This window comes from Mesoplodon densirostris, chromosome 9 (assembly GCF_025265405.1).
Source record: "Mesoplodon densirostris isolate mMesDen1 chromosome 9, mMesDen1 primary haplotype, whole genome shotgun sequence".
Lineage (NCBI taxonomy): Eukaryota > Metazoa > Chordata > Mammalia > Artiodactyla > Ziphiidae > Mesoplodon > Mesoplodon densirostris.
Window position 1 is genome coordinate 25,966,721 of NC_082669.1, and position 22,742 is coordinate 25,989,462.

General features: G+C 62.5%; 1 protein-coding gene across 1 annotated transcript in view; it reads right to left on the reverse strand.

The window, feature by feature from the left end:
* Positions 1 to 22,742, reverse strand: part of CAMK2B (calcium/calmodulin dependent protein kinase II beta) — a 91,698-nt gene that overhangs the window by 16,502 nt on the left and 52,454 nt on the right. The window contains exons 4-13 of the mRNA XM_060107903.1: positions 17,085 to 17,139; positions 12,966 to 13,031; positions 8,134 to 8,206; positions 4,745 to 4,847; positions 4,573 to 4,656; positions 3,779 to 3,873; positions 3,485 to 3,607; positions 2,941 to 3,024; positions 2,139 to 2,181; positions 1,139 to 1,213 (exon numbers count right to left, since the gene is read on the reverse strand). Coding sequence (XP_059963886.1) covers positions 1,139 to 1,213; positions 2,139 to 2,181; positions 2,941 to 3,024; positions 3,485 to 3,607; positions 3,779 to 3,873; positions 4,573 to 4,656; positions 4,745 to 4,847; positions 8,134 to 8,206; positions 12,966 to 13,031; positions 17,085 to 17,139 — 801 coding nt within the window. The remainder of the gene's footprint in view (positions 1 to 1,138; positions 1,214 to 2,138; positions 2,182 to 2,940; positions 3,025 to 3,484; positions 3,608 to 3,778; positions 3,874 to 4,572; positions 4,657 to 4,744; positions 4,848 to 8,133; positions 8,207 to 12,965; positions 13,032 to 17,084; positions 17,140 to 22,742) is intronic.

Consider the following 22,742-nt stretch of genomic DNA (forward strand, 5'->3'; position numbering starts at 1 on the left):
CCCCGGTCCGGGAAGATCCCACATGCTGCGGAGCGGCTGGGCCCGTGAGCCGTGGCCGCTGAGCCTGCGCGTCCGGAGCCTGTGCTCCGCAACGGGAGAGGCCACAGCAGTGAGAGGCCCGCGTACCGCAAAAAAAAAAAAAAAAAAAAAAAGAGAGAAAAAAAAAGAAAGGGCCCGGGCCTGGGAGGGGCTGGGCGTCTGCCCTGTCCCGGCCAACACTCGAGGCACCGGCAGGAAATGCCAGGCTTCTTCTAGGCCCGTCAGCTGCAGCTGGCTCTGCCCACCCTACACTTGTGCCACCCTCAGCTCGGGCTGGGGCCATGGGCCCACGAGGATGTCTTGGGGTCCACTAGCCTCACGTGGTCCAGCCAAGGTCACGGTCGGATGAGCGGGAGCTGGCCTGGGCCTCCTGAGAGGTCTGCCCCTCACAGACTGGGGCACACGTTAGCAGAATGAGCCTCTCCCCTCACAGGTTGGGGACGAGGTAATGGGGGCCTCGTAGAAAGAAACCAAGAGGAGGCCTTCAGAGTCATTCTCTGGGTGGCCAAGGGCCCCATCTTGGGGCTCACGGGGCAGACGTGCGTGTTTGGGACTCAGCACAGACCACCGGCTCCGTGCGAGCGGCTGGAAGCACAGGGCAAGGCCCCAGGCGCGTGTGCGGGCCAGGTTGGGGGTGGCCAGGGGGCTCTCACGGGGCAGGGTCTCTGCCCACGCCCTTCTCCCCAGGGCCCCCACTCGGGATTCAAACTCACAGCAGCAGCCCCGAGGCTTCCTGGGATAGGTGTCAAGGTCATTCTGAGCGGGGGTCATGATGGACAAGTGGGGAGTGAGCCTGAGACAGCAAAGGGCTCTGACCAGGGGGGTCTCCTGACCCCCAGACTCAGGAACCAGGACTGCGGAACTCGGTCAAAGGCATGGAGGGCAACTCATCTCAGGGGTCAGCTAGCCTGGCCCCTCCTGAAACAGGTGGGGTCTGAGGCCGCTGGGACAGCTGGGGCTGCCTCCCTGCCCACGGGGGCTCTGTGGGTGTGTCCACGGCGGGAGCAGGGGCTCCCGGGGCCTCTGGGGAGGCTCTCAAGGCCCAGCCAGCGGCTGCGTGCAGCGAGGGGACCTGCATGCCGACAGGCGGGACATCTACCTTGTTCCACCAGCCCCATGGTGGTGCCGGAGGCCGCGGTGGACATTGTGGCTGGAGCGGTGGTCTGTCTGCCCACTGTTAGCACCAGGTTAGAGACGAGGGGAGGGGCGGACACAGACGAGGGGTGGGCGAGGTGAGGGAAGAGAAGAGACAAAGGAAGCAGAAGAAGATTAGAGTCAAAGTTTAGGTGACGGGTGGTTCCAGAATCCCTTTCACAGGAGCGTGAAAACAAGATGGAGACCGATTGACAGTGGAAAAGCATTTGCCTCCTTTCTCCTTGGAAAACCCCGGCGGGGCCTTCCGGGTGCCGGGCTGGGCGTGCGGACAGGACACGTCCTATTAGTATTGGTGTGACAGCATCCCCCCCAGCCCGGCAGCACAGCATCACAGCAAAAGAAACAGGATGGGGCGCGCGCTGATGTAAACGGACAACGAAGACGGACCACAGACGCACCCGCACCAGCACCGCAGGCCACAGACAAGCCACAGGACCGCCAGGGGGCAGCGGCCCCGCTCGCGTGACGCTGTCCCCGCTGGACCTGCCTGGGCCCATGGCCTCAGGGTCGCCGACAGCCCCCCAGAGCGGCCGCACACCCCCAGCCCTGCCCACTCTCGGTGCCCGGGTGGGCGGCCGCCAGCCAGGGTATCCAGAGCCTCCTCTAGCCGCTCCCTAACCCACACACAGAATGGGTGCTCCGAGGATTCAGGACAACAGCGAGGCCACAGAGGTGCCGACCGACGCCTGGACAGACACACGGAGCTGCGGCCCGGCCGGCGGGCAGCTCACACACAGACCCGACACTCAGGGACGTGCCCTCGCAGGGCCCGGCCGGAGCCCAGGCCTCCTCTGTGGCCCGAGGGTCTCAGAGGGAGGAAGGTCGGGCCGGGCCAGCAGCAGAGGAGGGGACAGTGGGGTGAGGACACGGCAGGCAGCTGGTGGCGGGCCGTTCCCCAGCCTTCCCGCCGCAGGCCTGCACCTCCTGGAGGAGGCTGTACTCACCTGAGAAATTCCGCGTGGCCAGCATGGTGGTGAGGATCGCTCCCTGGGGAGAGACACACAGCTGAGGCCAGGTGGAGACCCCCGCCCGGACCTCGAGTCACGGCCTCGCAGAGAGGCAACTGCACCCAGACATGTCACCCACGTCCAGCATTAAAACAGGGACGCACCCCAGGTCCTGAACTGCCCACTGAGCCCAGCTCCTAAAGGCTTCAAGACCGCCGGGGCTGTAGCTGGGGTCTGCCTCTCCCCACGGCACCTCCTTTCCCTGACAGGCACGTGCACACCAGGGGCCGCCAGGCCTGGACACTCACTCTCAGCACAGAGCAGCCTGTAGGGAGGGTGGGCCTGGCGCCCAACGGCCTAACCTGCCCAGGGCCCCCCGCCCTCCCTCCCGACCTCCCCCGGCCCACACAAGCAGAAGAGCTCGGCTGATCTCCTGACCAAACCTGCCCCAGGTCAGAAGCTTCTCAGCCCACTCCCGCTCAGAGAGCATGACCGACTACAGGGTGCCTTTCCCCCCAGGGAGCCCCAGGAATGCCTCATGGGCGGCGTGGGTGGCTGAGGAGGGACCAGCTGTGCACCTGGGGGCCAGGCCCACGTCTGGGCACCTCTGGTGTTGTTGCCACGGGGGGGCTAGTCTGGGACAGCGCTGACAAGCAGCCCGTCCTAGGTGACTGGGACCCCCACAGGCCTGCCCGAGCCCCTCCAGCTGCTCCCAGGGCAGGGCCCTCGGCCCCTCTGGGTGGGTTAGCTTGCGTGCCTGGCGTGGCACCCTGGCCACTCGCTGGGGTTGGCGTCTCACCTTGAGCTTCCGCCGGGCATTGAACTTTTTCAGGCACTCCACGGTCTCCTGCCTGTGCATCATGGAGGCCACAGTGGAGCGTTGCTGTGGGGAGGGGGGCGGGAGGAGGGGGTCACACGCTGCAAGGAGCCCTGAGGGGCATCAGCTCTGTCCCCAAGGCGGGGCTCAAAAGAGGGGGCTCTGGGCAAGGCTAAGGGCAGCAGCAACCCCAGGGCCCTTGTGCCAAGAGCTGCCGGCCGCCCACCGCAGCCGGAGGCCACCTGTCCCCGCTGCTTGCCTAACCCCCCAGCCCGTCACCCCTCATGGCCTGTCCGCCCCCCAACCTGTCCCTCACCCGCCTCGCTACTCTATCCCCTCATGCCCTGGACTGGGCCTCCTCTTCCCACGGAGCTCCTTAGTCTCCCAGGGACTAAGGTCTTTAAACCCACCAGCCTTAAAGCCAGAGGCCACGCAGCCCCCGGGAAACCAGGGGATCCACTGGATGCGAGGAGAGCGCGCCAGGGTCAACGCGCCGGGTGGGGAGTCTGAGGCTGGGGCGACTTACGCAGACCCATGGGTGCTTCAGCGCCTCGTGCGCCGTGATGCGTTTGGCAGGGTTGATGGTCAACATCTGGTTGATGAGGTTTTTGGCTTCAGGAGTGACTGTGTCCCACTCCGGGGACGGGAACTACGAAGGGAAGCCACGCACAAGGGAGCCTGAAGCCCCCTTCCCAGGCAGGGACAGAATTCTCCGAGGGGGGGCCTCATCTGGAAACGGCGGCATCACCCCACTCCCTGCCTCTGCCAGCCTGCCTCTCCCAGACGGGGAGGGGTGGGGGTGGGGGTCCCCGGCACTCACGTCGTAGGCCCCGGCCTTGATCTGCTGGTACAGCTTGTGCTGGTCCTCGTCCCAGAAGGGCGGGTAGCCCACGAGCAGGATGTACAGGATCACCCCTGCGGGGAACCACAAGCACGGGGCCTCGCACTGCCGCCCTCACTGCCTGCGCCCAGCGGCTCAGCCCCAGCCCATGGAGCCCACAGCGCGGCCACAAGCCAGTGGGGCGCTGCTGCATGGGGTCAGCTGTGTGACCCCTGGCGTGAGGGTCAGATGCCCAGCTCTGCCGCCTGACAGCTAGGAGACCCTCAGCCAGTTTCTCAGCATCAGCTAGGGTGGGGGTCACTGCCCGAAGCCAGCAAGCCCCATGAGGACACTGGGACCCTCAAGGTCCAGTGGGACCCCCCACCGGCCCCCACAGCCGTCAGCAAATGTCACTGTTTGGAGACGCTGACGGCGGAATGGCATAAACATCCCCTTCACCTCTGCTCTACCCTCACCCTACTGCACAGGAGAGGCCCAAGGCCGGCCCCCTCCACCGCGCAGAGGACAGGCCCCACCAGGGTGGCGTGCACGGTCTCCAGCCCTCCAGCATCCATCCACCACCCGGGCACCTGCCGCTCCTTCTCCAGACCGCTCTGCGGAGCGCAGGGCAGGCACTGGGGCGGTGGGCTTCTCAGCAACAGCCAGTATCGCATTAGCGACTCCAGTCTGGGTGGAGAGGGCGCTCCTAGCGGGGGTAGCCCCGTGAGTCAGCCCAGCGGCAGGTCCCTCACGGTGGCCTTGCGGCCCTACCCCGCCCTGCACACCAGCCTCACCACATGCCCAGATGTCCACTGGCTTGCCGTACGCCTCCTTGCGCAGCACCTCTGGGGACAGGTAGCCTGGCGTGCCAGCGAACCCTAGCGGGAGGGGAAAGGGCCGTGTGAGGGGCCGCGGGGGCAGTTGATGCCCCCAGCCTGGCCCCCGGCCGGCCAGCCGGCTACTCACCAAACCAGGCCTGCTGGTCCCCCTGCACCTCGATAGCCAGGCCGAAGTCTGCCAGCTTCACTGCGGCCCCTTTGCACTTGCTGGCCAGGAGCAGGTTCTCAGGCTGCGGGGAAGGTGACCGGCCCGAGAGCGTGTGGTTTACACCCGGGGGTGTCACGGGAGGGAGGGGGACAAAATAGTGCTTTGCAGACAGGGGCACACAGGCCTGACCCGCCACCACGTGGGTTCCCCCCAGCGCAGCTGACACCCTTGGCTTGGGCGTATCCCAGAGCTCTGGGCCCCCCAGGCCTGCACCCCGCAGCCTGTCCCTGCCCCGCACTCCCGGGGGGCAGGGACAGGCGCCCCAGAGCTGAGGGAAGCTGGCTCTCAAAGCGCAAGCTTGTGAACTCAGGGTGCTGGGACCAAAAACTGAGTGCACCCTACAGGCCCTGGCAGGCTATGCAGGGGCCCGGGACCTCCACCGGCAGAGGGGCTTCCCTCCCTTCACCGCGGCTGGCTGCAGAGACAACGGCCTGCTGCAGCACTCAGGCGCTTCTGGCAGGACAGCAACCCTCAAAGGGCAAGAAGGAACAACCGAGGGCCCCCGAGAGCTGGGCAGTGCAGGACATGTGTCCACCAAGCCCCACCAGCCCCATGCTGGGCAGAGGGGGCCTGCCTTGACTGCCGCCCATCCAGTGCCCACAGGTGGGAAAGGGCCCATGCAGACCTCCCTGAGTCGGGGAGCAGCGCCCTTGCTCAAGCTGGAAGGACATTCATCCCTGTCCCACTGGAGCGCCGAGGCTGCTGCCCCCTGACTGGGGACACTTGGCCCCGAAGGCCCGAGGGGGTCCCTGTGCACTGTGTCCTGTGCGCTGGGCCCCTCCCATCCCAGCCTATCCCACCAGCCTCACCACCTCCCAGTGGTCAGCGCTCAGAGCTCAAAGCCGCTGGACTTCCTCATGCCTCTGGGCCTTTGGCCCCCTCGCCAGGCCACCCTCCAGACGGGAAGGCCCGCTGAGACCACACTGCCACTTTGGTGCCACCAAGAAAGACAAACACCACCAACCAAACTGAGTTAACACCGCTTGTACACCTGGGGTGTTAGGACGACACACGTGGAAGAGATGAAGCACGCCAGCCCCACCCGGCAGAAACCAGTTCCTCCAGGCCCACACAGCTGGCTGGATGAGGCGCTGTCCCTCCAGGTGATGGGCGCTGGGGACACCCAGCTCTGTCTGCCCAGCACGGCCTGGAGGCCTCTGAACATCTTTTTTTTTTTTTTTTTTTTGGATTATTGGTCTTTTTTTTTTTTAATACTCCCCTTTTCTTTCTTTTTTAAAGTTTATTTCTTAATGCACGTCCCATCAACTCTTTTGGCCACAGCGCACGCCGTGTGGAACTTCCCCGACCAGGGATCAAACCTGCGCCCCCTGCATTAGGAGCACGGAGTCTTAACCACTGGACCACCAGGGAAGCCCGCCTCTGAACACCTTGATTTTGCAAATGTGCGTGGGGCAAGGGGACCCCAACCTCTCCACACACCCCACATCAAGAAGTCTGAAATAAACACAACATTGTAAATCAACTATGTTTCAATTTTTAAAAAATTAAATTAAAAAAAGAAGTCTGAAATCGTAGGGGTCAGGGACTGCAGCTGGGGGCTTGACCTGACTTCTACAGCTCAGATACCCCCACCCCGAGGAAACAAACCAACACTCCTCCCCAGGAAGGAGCTAAGTGAACTTGGTCCCTGGGAAGAGCTGAACAAGAAGGCTCGGGGCCGGGCGGGGGGAGAGGCAGGGGACCCAGCTGGGTCCGAGCAGTGATGCCCTGGCCCCGGGCTCCACCCTGGCTCCCTCACAGCACCCTGAGATGGCACCAGCCCCCTCTGCTCTCTCCCCACTCCACACCTTGGCTGAGAGGACACCCACCACAGCACTGCTTCTGGGAGGCTGTCTCAGTCAAGACGGTGGAGGCCTCTCTAGAGGAGGAGGGTCAGTCTGCTCCCCCGACACCTGGCAGACTCCTGCCCCCTTTTCTTCTTTTCAGCAAGGATTCTGTTTGCCCCCAGGGCACAACTGGGCTGGGGGGAGCATCCATCTCCTTTTGCGTGCTTTGGCCTCAAAGTTACTTATGCATCACGGGGTCCGTAGTCAAGGGGGGATGCGCGCCCACTCCCCTGCGGCCCCTCCTCCCAGAGGCCCCCAAATGAGGCCGATTCAGACAAGACACAGCGACAGAGGGGGACCCAAGGACAGGTAGACACGGCGGGCCTGGGTGGGCACGTGAAAGGACAGGGGACCACATGGCACATGCAGAGAGGGAGTGGGAACACATGAAGGGCACAGGAGAAGGTCCTGGGCCTGCTCCTGGCAGGACAACATTCCAAGAGCAGCCCCACAAAGATCAGCTCACAGACACACACCCCTCGGTGGCCCAAGGAAGGGCGTGACCCCATTCAGCCCGAGCACCCATGGGAAGGTTGGTCTCAAACACCACCAGCAGGTCTCTTAGCAGGGATGACAGGCCCAGGGGTCCCCCCACCCCCCCACAGAAGAAACTGACCCAAACCCAGACTTGAAGAAAGCTAAAATCAAAGAAAGGAGGAGAAATTGAGAGGAGGAGGAGGGTGGAGAGGGAGGGAGGGGGAAAGGAGGGAGGGAGGAGGAGGGAGGCAGGAGGATGGGGTGTAGCTCCTCCTGAAGACCCTCCCGCCGCACTGAGCCCTGTGGGTGACAAACCTTGTTTTAAACGCTCTATGGTCACTTTACCCAGAGCTGAGCCAAGGGCCACAGAGACTAGAAGAAAGGGCTGGAAGTTTGCAGAGACCATCCAGGCTGGTCCCTCACCCCCTGCTCCCGAGGCATCAGCCCCACCTGCACGCACATCACCTGTGTCCCACCTGCCAGGTCCGAATCTCAACCGGAGCCCAGAAAGCGAGACCCCGAGTGGACACGTGTTAATAGGCTGATTTTTGACAACCGTCCCCTCTCAGCCCTGAAGCCTAGAGGTGTTGGGAGGGACGTGTGCAAATACATGCATGTGTGCACACACACAAACACCATGCACACAGATGTGCACACCTGCACACATACACATATTCTCTCACACATGCATGAACGCACATGCATGTGCACACAATGCTCCCACACATTTATACACACATGTGCATGTGAGCACACATACATCTGTGCCCACACAGGCACACACACATACGCATGTGCACACAGACCCACATTCTCACATGCACGCACCTTCACACGCAGACACACATGCGCACACACGTGCACACGTCCCCCGCACACAGTGTCTCCTGGCGCTTGCACTGCCCCAGCCCAGAGCCTCCTGTTAAACACAACATGCAGTTACAGACAACACACACCTGGCACAGAGCGCGGTGGGGGACTCACCTTGAGGTCCCTGTGGACAACCCCCATTTGGTGGCAATGGAGAACCGCCTCCAGGATCTGCTGGATGCAGTGACTGCAGCAAACAGCAGGTGCATTAGTGCGGGTGGCCCCCGAAGAGTGGGCGGGGGTGCAGGAGCAGGGTGCTGAGTGGCACTGGGGTGGGGTCCCCGCAGGGGGCTGCGGGGAAGCAGGGAATTGAGGTGCGGCCTGCCGCATGGGAGAGGAGACACTGGCCAGGAGGGGACCTCTGAGGCTCCTTCCTCACCCCCAAAGGTCAACACAAGGCCCGGCCAGGCCCCCTGCGCCCCCCACCCTGCCTTCCCCTCTGGCCAGGCCCTTGGAAGTGCTGCTCAGAGGAGACATGCCTGGCCCCAGGGCACTGTTCCCCAGGCTCATGCTGGCCAAGCCTGGACCTGAGCTGGGCGCCCTGCGGGAGGGAGGCCCGGCCTGAGCCCACACCCTGCAAGGCAGGCTGGAGATGGGGGAACCCAGGCAAGGAAAGGGCAGAGGTGAGAGGGCGAGAGGGCGAGAGGGCGAGGGCAGGCCAGTGCCGCAGTGTGGGTGACGCCCTGGCCACTAGGGCCCCCCTCTGTTCTGGGGCAGCGCTAATGCTGCAGCCTCCAGTCACTCATGTGCTAGAGCAGGAGTCATTTCATTTGAACAAACTTGAACATCCACACTGGCTGCCGACTGCCGTGCTAGACAGCTCAGCTCCATAGCAGCCCTGGGGTCCCGGAAGCGCTCCTGGTGAAGAGGCAGCCTGGCACAGCCCAGGGCCCCAAGCCAGGGGCTTCCTTCCAGATCCGGGAGAAGTCCCGAGCCCTCTGGGGTATTACTGGCTGGAGGGAGACACCCAGCTCTCCTCAGGCGCCCTTCAACACCTGTGCTTCAGCAACGTGCCCTGAACATCAGACCTAGATGCCCCCAGCCCCTGTGGCCTGAGCCTGCCTCCCACAGGTGGCCCCAGGGGACTGGAAAGTTTCCAGCTGCCCCCAAAGCCAGGCACAGACCCTGGGCTCCCACAGCAGCCCTGCAGCGTTACCAGCCACGGGAGACAGGAGGCCCACAGGCTCCCTATAGCTCACCCCCTGGGGTCTCAGCCACAGCCCCTCTGGGTAGGGACGAGGGATGCACAGAGAGATTCCCTCAGGACCCTTCCTGCCATGGCTGGACCCTGTGGGGTGACTGAAGGTCAGCTGGAGGGGTGGGCTTTGTTTTCCTAACAGCAAACTCAGAGAAGGGATAGGGGACGAGGCCTCTTCCTCAAATACCTCTGGCCACATCTGGAGCCCACCTGCTGCACAGAAAAGTAAACCTGAGGTCCCCCTGCAGAAACCTAGACCTCAGAATCCTGATGATGGATTCCTGAGGTTTGCAGAGGTCAAGAGGAGCCGGGCCCAAACCTGTGGGTGACAGTCCCCCATCACCCCCTGCCCTTAGGTGCCTCTAGGGGCTGGAAAGCCCACCCCTGCCCCACGCCCTGAGCTCTCCTGCCTGACCTGCTGTCAGTGCCTCCCTCCCCACTCCTGCCCCTCCCACAACGTCCTCATCTGCCAGGAACAATCCTTTGTGGTCCTCACCCCAATCCTTGCATCCCCAGACCCACACCCAGCCACCACCAGCCCTCCCGTGACTGCAGACACGGGCTCAGCACCCCTCCCACCGCCCAGGCTGACCCACTCAGGGGCTTCCCTCCTCGTGGGCAGAGCTCAGCCGTGAGGTCGGGGAAGCTCTTCTGAGGTCAGGACAGGCCGCTGGGTGGAGACAGAGGCCAGATAAAGGCCCAGCACTTGTAGCTGAGGCCACTGAGCCAGGACCCAGGGCAGGGGACTCTGGCTTCCCCAGTCCCCGGGAATCTGCGGCTCCCTGGCAAACCCAGAGCCCTGGAGAGGCATGCTGGGGGCATCAATGCATCCTCACGGAGCTCAGCCTTCAGTCCGTGGACCACCCACACGCTGCAGCACCCGACCCGATACAGGGGCTCGGGGACCCTGGGGCAGACCAGCCCCCGCCTGTGCCGCTGCAGCCAGACCCTGGTTCTGCCCCCGGGGACACCCGTCCCAGCCATGTGCCGTGTGCCCTGCCATCCCCGTGGTACCCCGCCCCTCCCTCCAGCGCATCAGCAGCCCTCACAGCCCACAGGCTGGCATCTCCTGGGCCATTGGCCACTCCCCGAAAGCCCTGGAATGATCTGGCTCCAAGCTCAGGCCTGCTGAGAGCCCTGCAAGTATTGAGCTATGGGTCAAGCCGCTCTTCTTCCTCCACCCTTGTGAGCTTGCCTCCGCTCTCAACCCCAGGACGCTCTCTGGACTCTGCTCCGTGTTGAGCGAGCGTGAGGTACCCACGTCGTCCCCACTGCAGTCACGCGGCGGCCCTGCGCTCTGTGTGGGCGTCTGGGCAGCGTCCGTCTCTGCTCCGGACTGTGGCCTCCACGACCACAGGGACATGTCGGTTCTTTCCTCTCGATTGTGTCCTCAGGCCCAGCCTTGTAGGAACGTGTTCCCCGAACGTCTCTTGGACCCAGGGATCCATCGGCCGCAGCACCGATTGATACGTCAGCTCAGATGGGGGTGGGCTGTGCCCTCTGCCCTCCCCCGCGTCTCCTCTTGGGGATGCAGGGCCCGAAACCAGCGCCAGAAATGGGGTGACTGCTCCTGCTGAGCCAGCATCTCTCCCTGAGCATCACAGAACTCAGCCCGCTGGCTGAAATCCAGCCCTACAGCTCTGATGCAGCCCCTGTCCGCCCATCCCACAGGCCCTGCTCAGGTCGCTTCGTGGCCGCCCTGATGGAGAGATGTGCTGGCTTAGCCCCCAGTGCTCACAAATGAGCTGGCCAAGCAAACCACGTCCCCCAAGAGAAAACGGTGCAGGTCTGCTCACCCCCTCCCCACAGCCAGTGCGGCAACGCTGCTCGCCTGTCTCCCGGGCCTATTCAGCATCTCTGGGACCCACGTGGCAGTGGCCTCTGCGGCCTGCAGGCGGACGGGACACCCACCTGCCTGGAGAGCGGCCCATTCCAGCTAGCCCACCCTCCAGGGACCTCTGGGGACCGCTCCCGGGGCCCTCCTCACCCTGCTCTCGCCCTGGTCTCCCAGCTGAGACCACGGCCTTGGAGGACATGAGGCTGCCTGGCCAGTCATGAGGTCCTGCCTCCCTTCTACCTGCCATTTACATCGTACCGTCTTCCTCGTGGGGCCTTTTTTCATATTCTGAACAACTTAGAAAGTCACTGTTGTGGTCAGAATTGTTCCCAAGCAGCATTCCGGACGCTGGCCGGGTCCTGGCCGTTATTCTCATGGTTCTGGGCTCTGCTGTCACCTCAGATGTGCCCCTCCCCCCACCCCTGGGGCCCTGGGGCCCGACCTGGGGGCAGCCGCTGGGGACCTCCTCTCCTGTCCTGCCCTGCCAGATGTCGGGATGCCGGGTCTGGGGCTCTGGCTCCACCCAGCAGGCAGGCACACATACGTGGGACATTCTCGCCGCCCGAGCATCTCAGAGCAGCAGCAGGCGCCTCTGTTCTACTTTCTACTTTTCTTTTTTTCCTTTTTTTTTTTTTTTTTTTTTTTTTTGCGGTACGCGGGCCTCTCACCGCTGTGGCCTCTCCTGTTGCGGAGCACAGGCTCCGGACGTGCAGGCTCAGCGGCCATGGCTCACAGACCCAGCCGCTCCGCAGCATGTGGGATCTTCCCGGACCGGGGCACGAACCCGTGACCCCTGCTTCGGCAGGCGGACTCTCAACCACTGCGCCACCAAGGAAGCCCTCTACTTTTCTTGTAAGTAGGAAATAAAAATGGAGTCTTCCTGCTCTCAGAGGGAACGGGTCGTTCCCAGGCTGCTGTGCAAAATGAAAGCCCTTCCTCCTCAAGGAGCCTCAGAAAAGCAGCCAGTGCCCGTGCGCCCTCGGTGGGCGGGAGCCGCAGCCCCAGCCTGACGTCCCAGCTCACCCCGGCTCCAGCACCCCACGCCAGCGCCCGCCAGGCCCCCAGCCTCCTGCTGCCCAGCTCTGTGGGGGCCCGGGTGACACCAGGGACCCACTCACATATTCTCACGGGGACCCAGGCTGTCACCGACGGGCAAGGTTGCCTGGGGGTGCAGAAGCAAGTCACAAAAAGCTACTTTTTAAAATAACGTTCATTTTCTTGATTAGAAAAGGAATACATATTCATTAAAGAAAAATCTTAAAATAGACGAAGAAGATTAAAAAATTAAAAAGCATCCATAACTCCACCGCCTAGAGAGGGCCCCTGTCGGCCTTTTTTCTTTTTCTTTTAAACGTGTGTGTCCTTGGGAGCTGGGTGGGCCGGGCTGGGCGGGCCGGGATTGGTGGCCCGCAGCCATCTCCAAGCTGAGATGCGCTGTCAGGAGTGACACGCCTGTCACGGGTCGGGATGGCATCTGGCCAACAGCACGGGCCAGAGCAGGTCAACGGGGTGCCTACCCTTCTGGGGGGAAGGGCCCTGCTATCTCCCAGCAGCTGCACTGCAGATGGTATCTCTGAGAAGGTCGGTCCCCTTCGACCACCATGAGGGCTGACCAAGTCCAAGGGCAGGGCAGCAGGATGCCCACCACCATGCTCTGTCTGCTCTCCCCCCACCAGCTACCCCAAGGAGAGCCCCTCTGTGGGCCAGTTCCCACCCACCCCAGGGGAGACGGGGCAGGCGTCTGCCAGGCGGGCAGCCTGACACTTATGCCCAGTGGACTGTCGGCCCGGGCCATGTCAGGGACAACGTGCCTGAGAGCAGAGGTGCGCCAGAGGGGCAGGAGCCAGGCTTAGAGAGGGAAGGCCAGGCGGGAGGAGAGGGGCCGGGACGGTGTGAGGGCTCTGCACCCACCTGGCGTCGGCCTCGCTGTAGTACTCTCTCGCCACAATGTCCTCAAAGAGCTCCCCACCAGTGACCCTGTGGGAGAAGCACACAGAGGGCGCCCTGTCACCTCCGTCGCCACCTGCTGGTCACCACCGCCGTCTTCACCTCCACAGCCATCAGTACCACCATCCTCACCACCACCACCTCCGGCCGTCTCCAGCGTCACCCAGGACTGGCAGCTTACCAAGCGCTTCCTCACACAGGGCAGCACTTCGCACTTTAGCCTTCACGCCCCCTCCACGACACTGGTGCCCTTAAGCTCAGAAAACTGAGTCTCGATCATCTCAGGGACTTTCCCAGAGTTTGGGCTCAGGCAGCCCAGGAGTCTGAGCCAGGTCTCTTCACTGTTACCCAGGCCCTGTGACTAATTCCAGGCCTGAGGAAATCTGGTTTTCCCTTGTCAAACCCCCCAAGGCCAGGGATGCAGCCCCCACACAGAGCACAGGGGCTGGAAGAGACGGGGCCTGGCTCTGGCCTCCCTGGTGGGCGAGGTCACGAGGTGTTCAAAGCCCCACGTCCAGGAGAGTGGGACCTCTGTCCACACACCCTCTTGCCACGTGTCGCTTGCCAAAATGACTAGATCTCCTGGGCTGGGAAACGTGGGCGTGGACAGCAAGGTGAAAAGCAGGGCTGAGGGGGCTTCCCTGGTGGCGCAGTGGTTGGGAGTCCGCCTGCCGATGCAGGGGACACGGGTTCGTGCCCCGGTCCGGGAGGATCCCACATGCCGCGGAGCGGCTGGGCCCATGAGCCATGACCGCTGGGCCTGTGCGTCCGGAGCCTGTGCTGAGGGACGGATGCACGGGGAGCAGGCAGGAGCCACCCCTGGGCCCGTGAGCTATGGCCGCTGGGCCTGCGTGTCCGGAGCCTGTGCTGAGGGACGGATGCACGGGGAGCAGGCAGGAGCCACCCCTGGGCCCGTGCGCCATGGCCGCTGGGCCTGCGCGTCCGGAGCCTGTGCTGAGGGACGGATGCACGGGGAGCAGGCAGGAGCCACCCCTGGGCCCGCCCAAGCCCTTCACTCCACCCGGCGAGCCCTGAGTCCACCGGAAGTCTCCACCTAGGGCTTTTGTACCCGTGTGGTCCAGAGTCTCCCTCCTGTGTCCTGTGGGGACACCAAGGGACACTCCCTCCACAGCCACACCCTCCCTCCACCTGCAGCTGCGCTGGCCTCATGCACTGTGATCTCTCCATTTGCATCTCAGTTCCCATTAGTTCTCAAAGTTGGGGCTTGGGTTGGCTTCATTCTATGCCCAGCACTCAGCGACCACGGGCATGGGCCCTGCCGAACAGTGCCCCCGGCATGGGCGGGCTCTCTCTTAGTGTCAGAGAAACACAAAAACGAGGATGCATTGGGTGCTGGCAAGCTCCCATGCGAGGCTAGATGCTGGTCCTCAGATCCTGTCAGGCTCCCAACAAGCCTGGGACTCGGGCAAGCTTTTAGGGTCCCACTCTGCCACCTGAGGAGGCTCAGGCTCAGATCAGGTGGCCGCCCGAGGGGGCAGAGCCCCATGTGTCTGTGTGCACACGCGTGTGTGTGAAGCGGGCGGGGGAGGTTCTACGTCCAGCCCAAGGGAGCGGGACTCACTGCTTCTCTCTCTGCACACACAGCTCACAGGTCAGGCCCTGCAGACCCTGAGTCCAAGCAGAGGGCAGAGGGGGCAAGGCCACAGGTATTGCTCGGGGCTGTAGCAGGGGCAGAGGGAGCCCCCCCAGGAGGCTCCACCTGGGGCCGGGGACAGGCCATCTGGGTCCTTGCATCCACAGGAGGCTCCAGCCTGTGCATCTGGGGCCTTGTGGTCCAGAGCTGTAGGTCAGGGAGTTGGCTGCAGGGGGCTGGCGTCTCGAGCTGACCGGGAAGGGTCTGGTCTGGAGGCCAGTGTTCTCCCTTTCCTCAGGCTCCGGCCAGACAGCATGGCTAGTTCTGGGCTGAAGCCTGGGAGAGCCCTTTCCTCTGTTCCCAGGCCTGGTCCCCAAGGCCACGTGACATTCTGAGGCATGGGGAGTGGGGAAACCTGTCAATCTCCAAATCCACAGAGCCCCCAAACTGCCAAAGGGCCTGGGGCTTCCTGAAGGTGAGGCCAACCCAGGCCAGAAACGTCTCCCCAGTTCTGGGGCTACAGAGTCGCAGAGGGGATGCAGAGTGGCACAGGACGGCTGTGCGCAGGGTGGGGGGCATCTACACGCCTCCAGTCCTCCCCCTCCCTCAGCGGCCCCCCGCGCAGGCCTTCCCTGCCCCCACAAACAGCTGCCTGAGGCCTAGGGCTGTCCTGGATGCTGCAGAGTGGGAGTTTCAACAGGCCTGGGGGCCACAGAGGTTTGGGGGGAGGATATGCAAGGCCCAGGTCCTCCCGTCCCGTCACCCTCTCCAAAAACACCGGCCAGTTTCCTCTCGCCAGCCCCACTCAGAGCCTCTCCCCACACCTGCCTGTTGTGTGGGGCAGCAGATTCAAGACCCTCTCACACGCGTGCACGCACTCAAATGCACGAGTGTGCACACACGTACACACACTCGCACGCGCACACCATTCTCTCCCACCTTGTCCACTCCTGAATCACACATACCCACCCACCTATTGGCCACCAGGGGCCCGGACATGGCCACCCTCCAGCCCGGGGGCCTCTGTATTTCCTGGAAAAGAGGCTGGTGGAACTGGGTGGGTCTGGGGGCCCACGGGGGTGACAGCAAGCTTGCCACCTCCACAGGGGCCAGGGGACAGACGTGTCAGGGCACAGCCTCAGCCCAGCAGCGGCAGCTGTGTCACAGGTCGGCCCTGGTCACCTGGCTGGTGACTTGAAGTGGTGTCATGTGGGACACAGGGGGACCGAGACGTGGCCCAGCCCCTGCAGGCCTCTCCTGGCCAAAGGACCCCGCGTGGGCCAGGGGTTCGTTCCTCAGACCTCCACGCCCCCATGGCCAAGGCATCTGTCGTTTGAGGGAGGAGCTTCCCATGGAGACATGTCTCCATGGCCACAGCCCCCAGGCTGGGCTTCGTGGAGGCCACACAGAGCCATCCCAAAGCTACAAGCCCTGCCCACCCCAGGGTCCCGAGCTGTGCTGACTCACGGACAGCTAAATATAGCACCACTCGGCCAGAGCTGTCGGGAAGTGAGGGGATGAGATCACCGCTTCTAAATCCAGCAGGAAGTGAGAGGCAGCAGAGGCCCCAGACGCCCTCGCTTAGCGCCACACATGCGTGCACATGCGTGCACACACATGCACACACGCGCCCGTGTGTATCCACTCCAAGTCACATGTGCACATGTGTACACACATGCATGCGTACACCCCATAAATCATATGCACTGTACACAGACACGCACATGTGGGTGCACATGCACACCCACAAGCCACATGTGTGTGCACAATGCACCCATGGACATGCACACACGTGTACATGTCCACACCCTATGTCCACACCAACTCATACACATGTTCACACACATACACACACCACACATACACACATGCACATAAACCACACCCATACACATGTTCATGTAATCACGCTCATACATGCACACACTGAAACCTACACGTGCACGCTCATAAACACACACACACATGCACTCATAACACAAGGCACTCTTGTACACACCCTTCCACAAATCACATGCACGTGTACACACGTACACGCCCCCACAGATCACACACACACGTGCCCATTCATCAACATACACAAACGCATCCACGCAATTATAAACCCAGAGGCACTCTTACACACACATGCACACACGCAAATGCTCACACCAGCCGGTGGGCCCCAGCCAGGGGAAGGAAGGGGAAGGAACACCGAGGGCCCGTTCCTCCAGGGGTACTCCCCTCCCTCCCCTCCGCCCCAGCCTCCAGCAGGCCCTTCTGTGTGGGGCAGCGGACCAGCCAGGCAGTCCCATCCCCCTGGGACTCTGTGCGCCAGCGCAAAGCCAACAAGCTAAGAGCAGAGCCAAGGGAGGCTGGCCCACGCGGCTGGGGGCGAGGCTCCCCGGGAGTCGGAGGACTGCCCGCAGGGGCTGGGGAGACCAAGGGTCCCAGCCCAGCCCAACGCTGGGAGCAGACGAGAGCACAAGTCCCCAGGCTCCAGCACTTACAGATCGAAGACCAGGTAGTGGAAGCCTTCCTCGGAGATGCTGTCGTGGAGACGCACTGTGGGGAGGGGAGAGGCTGTGAGCGTGGGCAGCAGCCCGGGGCCTACCCATGCCGCCCAGCCCACCTCCGACCCGTCCAGTCCCGTGGCCAGTAGCACAAGCGCTCCAAGGAGGAGGGCCGAGGGCCTGGGGCTTCCCACAGCACAGGCTGGGGAGGGCCCGGGGGGGTGCTGCAGACAGAGCCCGAGGGGTGAGCGTGGGCCCTGAAGGCCGGCCGCCCCCAGGCCAGCATCCAAGGGCCTCAGGGGTGTGGTCTTGCCTTTCCTTTCCTCTGCCCGAGGGAGACTCTGACCCCTCTCAGCCCCCGCCGGGTCCCCTGCTCCCACACGCAGCAGGGATGGGGCTAGGGGTGCAGGGACGAAGGCCCACACCACCAGGTCTGGAAAGGAGCTGTCCAGGGACTTCATGGGAGAGGAGTGCGGAGGGCGCCATCGCCAACCTCTCGGGCCAGGCTGAGGGGGCAGGGACCCCCGGGCGGAGGACCACCTGCCCAGGGCCCAGGGCAGCATCACTTCCAAAGGTCAGACCCTGAGCTCCCATTCCAGAACCGGCATGGTCGGTAGGATGGTGCCACGCCACGCACGCCCTCTCTGCTTTAGTGCGTTTTCTTCATCTCTCTGAGCCTGGAACAAGGGCCCGGCCAGAGTCGTGCTGATTAGGAGGTGATGAATGAATGAATGAGGGAATGAATGAATGAGTGAACAGCGAAGTGGATGTCAGCACAGAGAACACAAGCCCAGTGCCTCCTTTTCCTTGAGGTGAAGACGCGCCCGGCACTAAACAGCAGGTATTTCTAGGAACGGCTCATTTGGACACTGCCCCGTGACGGACCCTGCCTTCTATGTCAGGAGCCCACAGTGTGCTCATCCCGAGAGGTTACAGGTGCAGAAGCTGGTGCACAGAGAGGGTAAGTTACTGGCTGAGGGTCACACAGCTCGCACAAGGCCAAAGCAGCAGTGTGGACGGGGGCTCGGAGCCCCCACAGAGCTGCTGCTCCCCCATCCTCGGCCCGCTCCGCCCCTCTGCTCCTTAGGCCTCACCCCCCACCACCACGAGGGGTGGGGCCACCAGCACCAGAAGGGTGAAGAGCAGAGCCTCTCCCGGGGCCCACAGCCCCTTCCTCACGCCCTCGAAGCTGCCCTAGCTCCCAGCTTGGCTGCCAGCATCCTCCCTCTCCCGGCTCCGGGCTTCCCAAGGGCCCCGCCAGCAGCATCCTCACACCAGGAACCCCAATCTGGTTGCAGTGGCCCCTGACCTCGGGCCACGGCCTGGCGTCCGGGGGGGCAGGCCCCTGCCACAAGCAGTCAGGGCATCTGGTCGCCAAGGAGAAGGGGCGTGGGTGGCTCCGGGGGGTGCCTCAGCTCACACGTCTGCTTCTCTCACCATCCCCCCTCTTCTCTCACCATCCCCCCTCCCATCACTCGCTGTGATCTCTGCTCAAGGGCCCGGCGTCCAGCCTCACCCCACCCACGTGCGCCCGGACCCCGACTCCACCCGGGCGGGTCTGCAACTCCCTAACACACAGCAGACCCCCGGCTCACTGCGACCTCCTCGAGGCCCCTCTTGCAAAATCCCTGAGGGACCCAAAGCTCTCCCCCTGCTGAATCCTTTCTGCGGGGGGCCCAGCACATCGGCCCCACCGAGCAGCCTCCCCTGAAACTCCAAGCAAAGAAAGGCCCGGGGTGGAGGGGCGGCATGGAGGGGAGAGGTCCACCCTCCACCACCCCGCCAGCCCTGCAGACAGCGCCCCAGAGGAACCCCCCTCCCGGGGGGCCTTTCTCTCCGCCCATGCAGGGGAATCCTCCTTCCCCAGGGGAGCCTCAGGGGTCCATAAGTCTGGGGTGCTGCTGGGCCTTCCTCCTGGTGGAGGCCACCCTGCCCGCAGGCCCTGCCCCCCGAGCAGCTGAGAGGGGCTCAGGCTCCCAGGCCCTGCTGGCAGGGCCCTCAGCCTCGCCCTGGGAGACACTGGGGGTTCTGCATGGGAGTCAAGGCCACGTGGGCGTAGACACTCTTTTTAGTTAAACAGTTTTAACATTTAAAAAATAGTCATGTATTACTTTAATGGTTTAGAAGAAAACCTACCTAGCACATCAGACCTGTGATTGCACAGGCAGGACTAAGTCAAGAAAGGAATTGTCATAGAATCTAGTTAAGTAAATAACACTGCGGGTGGCATACAGAGGCGGCAGATAAAGTCCCAGTAATACCTGAAAGAGTCTGGCCTGGGAGCACTGGGTTAGGGGGACAAGGGGGTGGGGGAAGCCCAGGGATGCGCCTCCTGCTGCTGGGGCCACAGCTCCTCCAGGGACAGGACCCCCGAGTCCCAGGCCAGGGGGCTCTCGGTGGGGGGTCCTTCTGCGCCTCCAAAGCTGCGCCTGAACCCCTCCCTGGTCCCTTGTGCCGTGAGGGAGGGCAGGGCCCTGTGACCTATCATATGACGGGCTCTGGGGAGGAAGAGCTGGGGAGTGACAGCATGGGCCCTGAGCGTTTGGAGACAGGAAACCTTTCACCTTCCCCTCCTGCACTGGCCTCCTCATCTTGGCAGGAAGTCCTCGCAGGGCCATTGTCCCCCGTGGTGCCCACCCGCCCAGCTCCTGGGTGGACCATCCTGCACGGGAAGGCAGTTCCAGCCCCAGAAACCAGGAGGTGGGAATTTGCCATCAATGAGCCAGGCCCAGGAGAGAAAGGCTCAGTGTGCAGAGAGGAGGCTGACGGGGGGCTGAGGGGAAGCTGGGGGAGGCTGGAGGGAGGCTGTGGGAGGCTGAGGGGAGGCTGAGGGAGGGCTGGAGGCTGAGGGAGGCTGAGGGGAGGCTGGAGGGAGGCTGGAAGGAGGCTGAGGGGAGGCTGAGGGGAGGCTGAGGGAGGGCTGGAGGCTGGGGGAGGCTGAGGGGAGGCTGAGGGGAGGCTGGAGGAAGGCTGGGGGGAGGCTGGGGGAGGCTGGGGGGAGGCTGAGGGGAGGCTGGAGGGAGGCTGGAAGGAGGCTGAGGGCTGCCTTCTGGGTCAAGGCCGACGGGCTCTGCTCACCGCCCGATGGGGCCCATTCTAACAAGGCTGTGGAAGACTCTGCCTGCCATGGGCGCTGCTTAATCTCTGTCACCCACAGTCCCTGGGGGCAGTGTGGGAAGTTTGAGACACCCTCACGTGCTGAGCAGCAACCTCTTGAGGCGACTACAGCCCACCAGTGAGGTGAGGGTGGAGGTAGCCTTGCCCTCAGCCGAGTCTCCTGCTGGCATGGGGTAGGTGCCCGTAAATATGCGCTGACAAGGGGATTCCTGAGACCCCAGGTGGAGGGAGCCAACCTCATGGACAGTCGAGTACAGCACAGACGTGTCTGTGGAGGGCATGGCCCACAGCAGGGCCCTTGCGGGTCATGCCCGTCCCCACACGCCCGGGCCTGCTTCCCGGGACGGGCCCACACTGCCAAGGCCGGCCCACACCTGTCTCCTCTGCCCAGGTGCCCTGGTCTCTGAACAGAAACTAAAGCCCCTGGGAGGGGAGCTTCTACCCGGGGGCCTGACTCCAGGTACCAGCTCCTAATGCTACAGCCCAGCCGGCAGCCAGCAGCCACCACGTGCCATCGTGCTGATCGTGAGAAGCATTCACACCCTCTGATGGGCCTCCTTTAAGAGGGGAGCTTGGCTCCTTCACTCTCGTGTGTGGCCTTCAAACAAACAGAATAAGGCAGGGTGACAGCGTGGCCCCTCCCAGACTGTATCATAACCTCAAAAATTAAACAGAGAACCACCATATGGTCCAAGAATCCACTGCGAGGTATACCCCCAAAGGACTGAAAGCAGAGACTTGGACACCCACGTTCATGGCGGCATTAGTCACGACAGCTAACAGGCCAAGTTCCATTGATGGATGAAGAGATAAACACAGTGTGGAATATACACACAGTGGAATATTATTCAGCCTTAAAAAGGAAGGAAATTCTGACACCTGCTACAACACGGATGACCCTTGAGGACATTAGGCTCAGTGAAATAAGCCTGTTCCCAAAAGACAAATACTGCATGGTCCCCACAATGATGAGGTTCCCAGGGTGTCAAATTCATAGAGACAGAAAGTAGAATGGTGGGTGCCAGACGCTGGGGGCAGTGGCGGGGGGTTAGTGTTTAATGGATGCAGAGTTTCCCCTGGGGGTGATGAAGAAGTTTTGAGTACAGATGAGGGCGATGGTTACATAACATTGTGAATGTACTTAATGCCACTGAACTGTACACTTAAAAATAGTTAAACTGATAAATATTGTTACATATATTTTACCACAATGTGGGGAAGAAAAAGCACTGTGTTCCTTGTTCTCCTTCCCTCTCCATCTCTGTCTGTCTCTCTGTCTCTGTCTGTCTGTCTCAATCTCTGTCTCGGCCTCTCTCTGCCTCTCTTTTTCTTTCTGTCTGTCTCTGTCTCTGTCTGTCTCTGGAGCCCTGGGCAGGACCAGCTCATGGCCAGGCCACCTGTGTAGCTGCCCCAGGCCCCAGGCTCAAGAGGGTCCTGCCCTGCTTTTGCTGTTTTGAAATTCATAATAATTTTTGAAAAAAGTCCCCAGATTTTCATTTTGCACCGATCCCACAAATTACGTGGCAGCCCCAATCACCCAGCTGAACTGCTCTTGAATCTACAGAAACAGAGAAAATCAACGCTTGTTGGTTGAGTTTTGGGGTAATTCGTTGCCAAGCCTGGACAACTGACACACTTGTGAAACACGCCTAGTCCACAAACAAGGAGACTGTGCCTCAAAGCAGCTCAGTGGCTGCTGTGGCTTTTGAGGGGAAAGGTGGGGTCCGAATGCAGATCTCTGAGCTCTGAACCTCAGCACACTGCCTCAGAAAGGAGGGCTTTCACAGCTCACGGCCGGCTCCCCAGGGGAACCCTCTTGGTTCCTTGCAGGGGGGTCCCTGTGAGGAAGGCAGCAGCGTCTCCACTTTCCAGACGGGCAAACTGAGGCTCCTCCCCTGCCCACGCCCTGAGCACAACTGCTTCCTGAGTGAGCCAGGACAGAAAGGGGAGCCCCTCCCAGAGCCCCCACCCCGCCTCTACCTGAACGGGGTCCTGCTTCCTCTCCCGGGGGTGCGGGGCTGGGAACACTTCTGTTCAGAGACGGGGCTGGGTAGACACAGGCCACGGAGCAAGGGGCTCCCCTCACCTCCCCCAAAAGTCTCCCCCACTACTCACTCCTCAGAGAGCCCCTCCTGAGTCTACAGAGAATGTTCAGCTGAACCCCCCAGTCTCACCTCTGCCTCCCCTGTGGTCTAGAATAAACCCCCACGTGGACTCCCGGGACCACTCAGAACGCACCCAGAACCACACGGGGTGTGCAGGCAGGGCAGGGGGGCTTCTTGTTGAAGAATTGTCCCTGAACACCAACCCAAGAACAGCTGGGTCTTCTCCCTAGTAAGGGGATTCCTGAAAATCACTCAGAATGGGGGACCCACACTTGATGGGCGCTCAGTGGACACAGGGGAGGGAGCTGGCATGGGAAGGGGTGTGGGTAGGGCTGGCGGTGTGGTGGCATCAGCCAGGAGCACCAAGAGAGGGTCCTCGGGCGCCTGGACCGGGACGGGCAGAGGGCCAAACGTGCCCCAGCCCAGTGAAGAG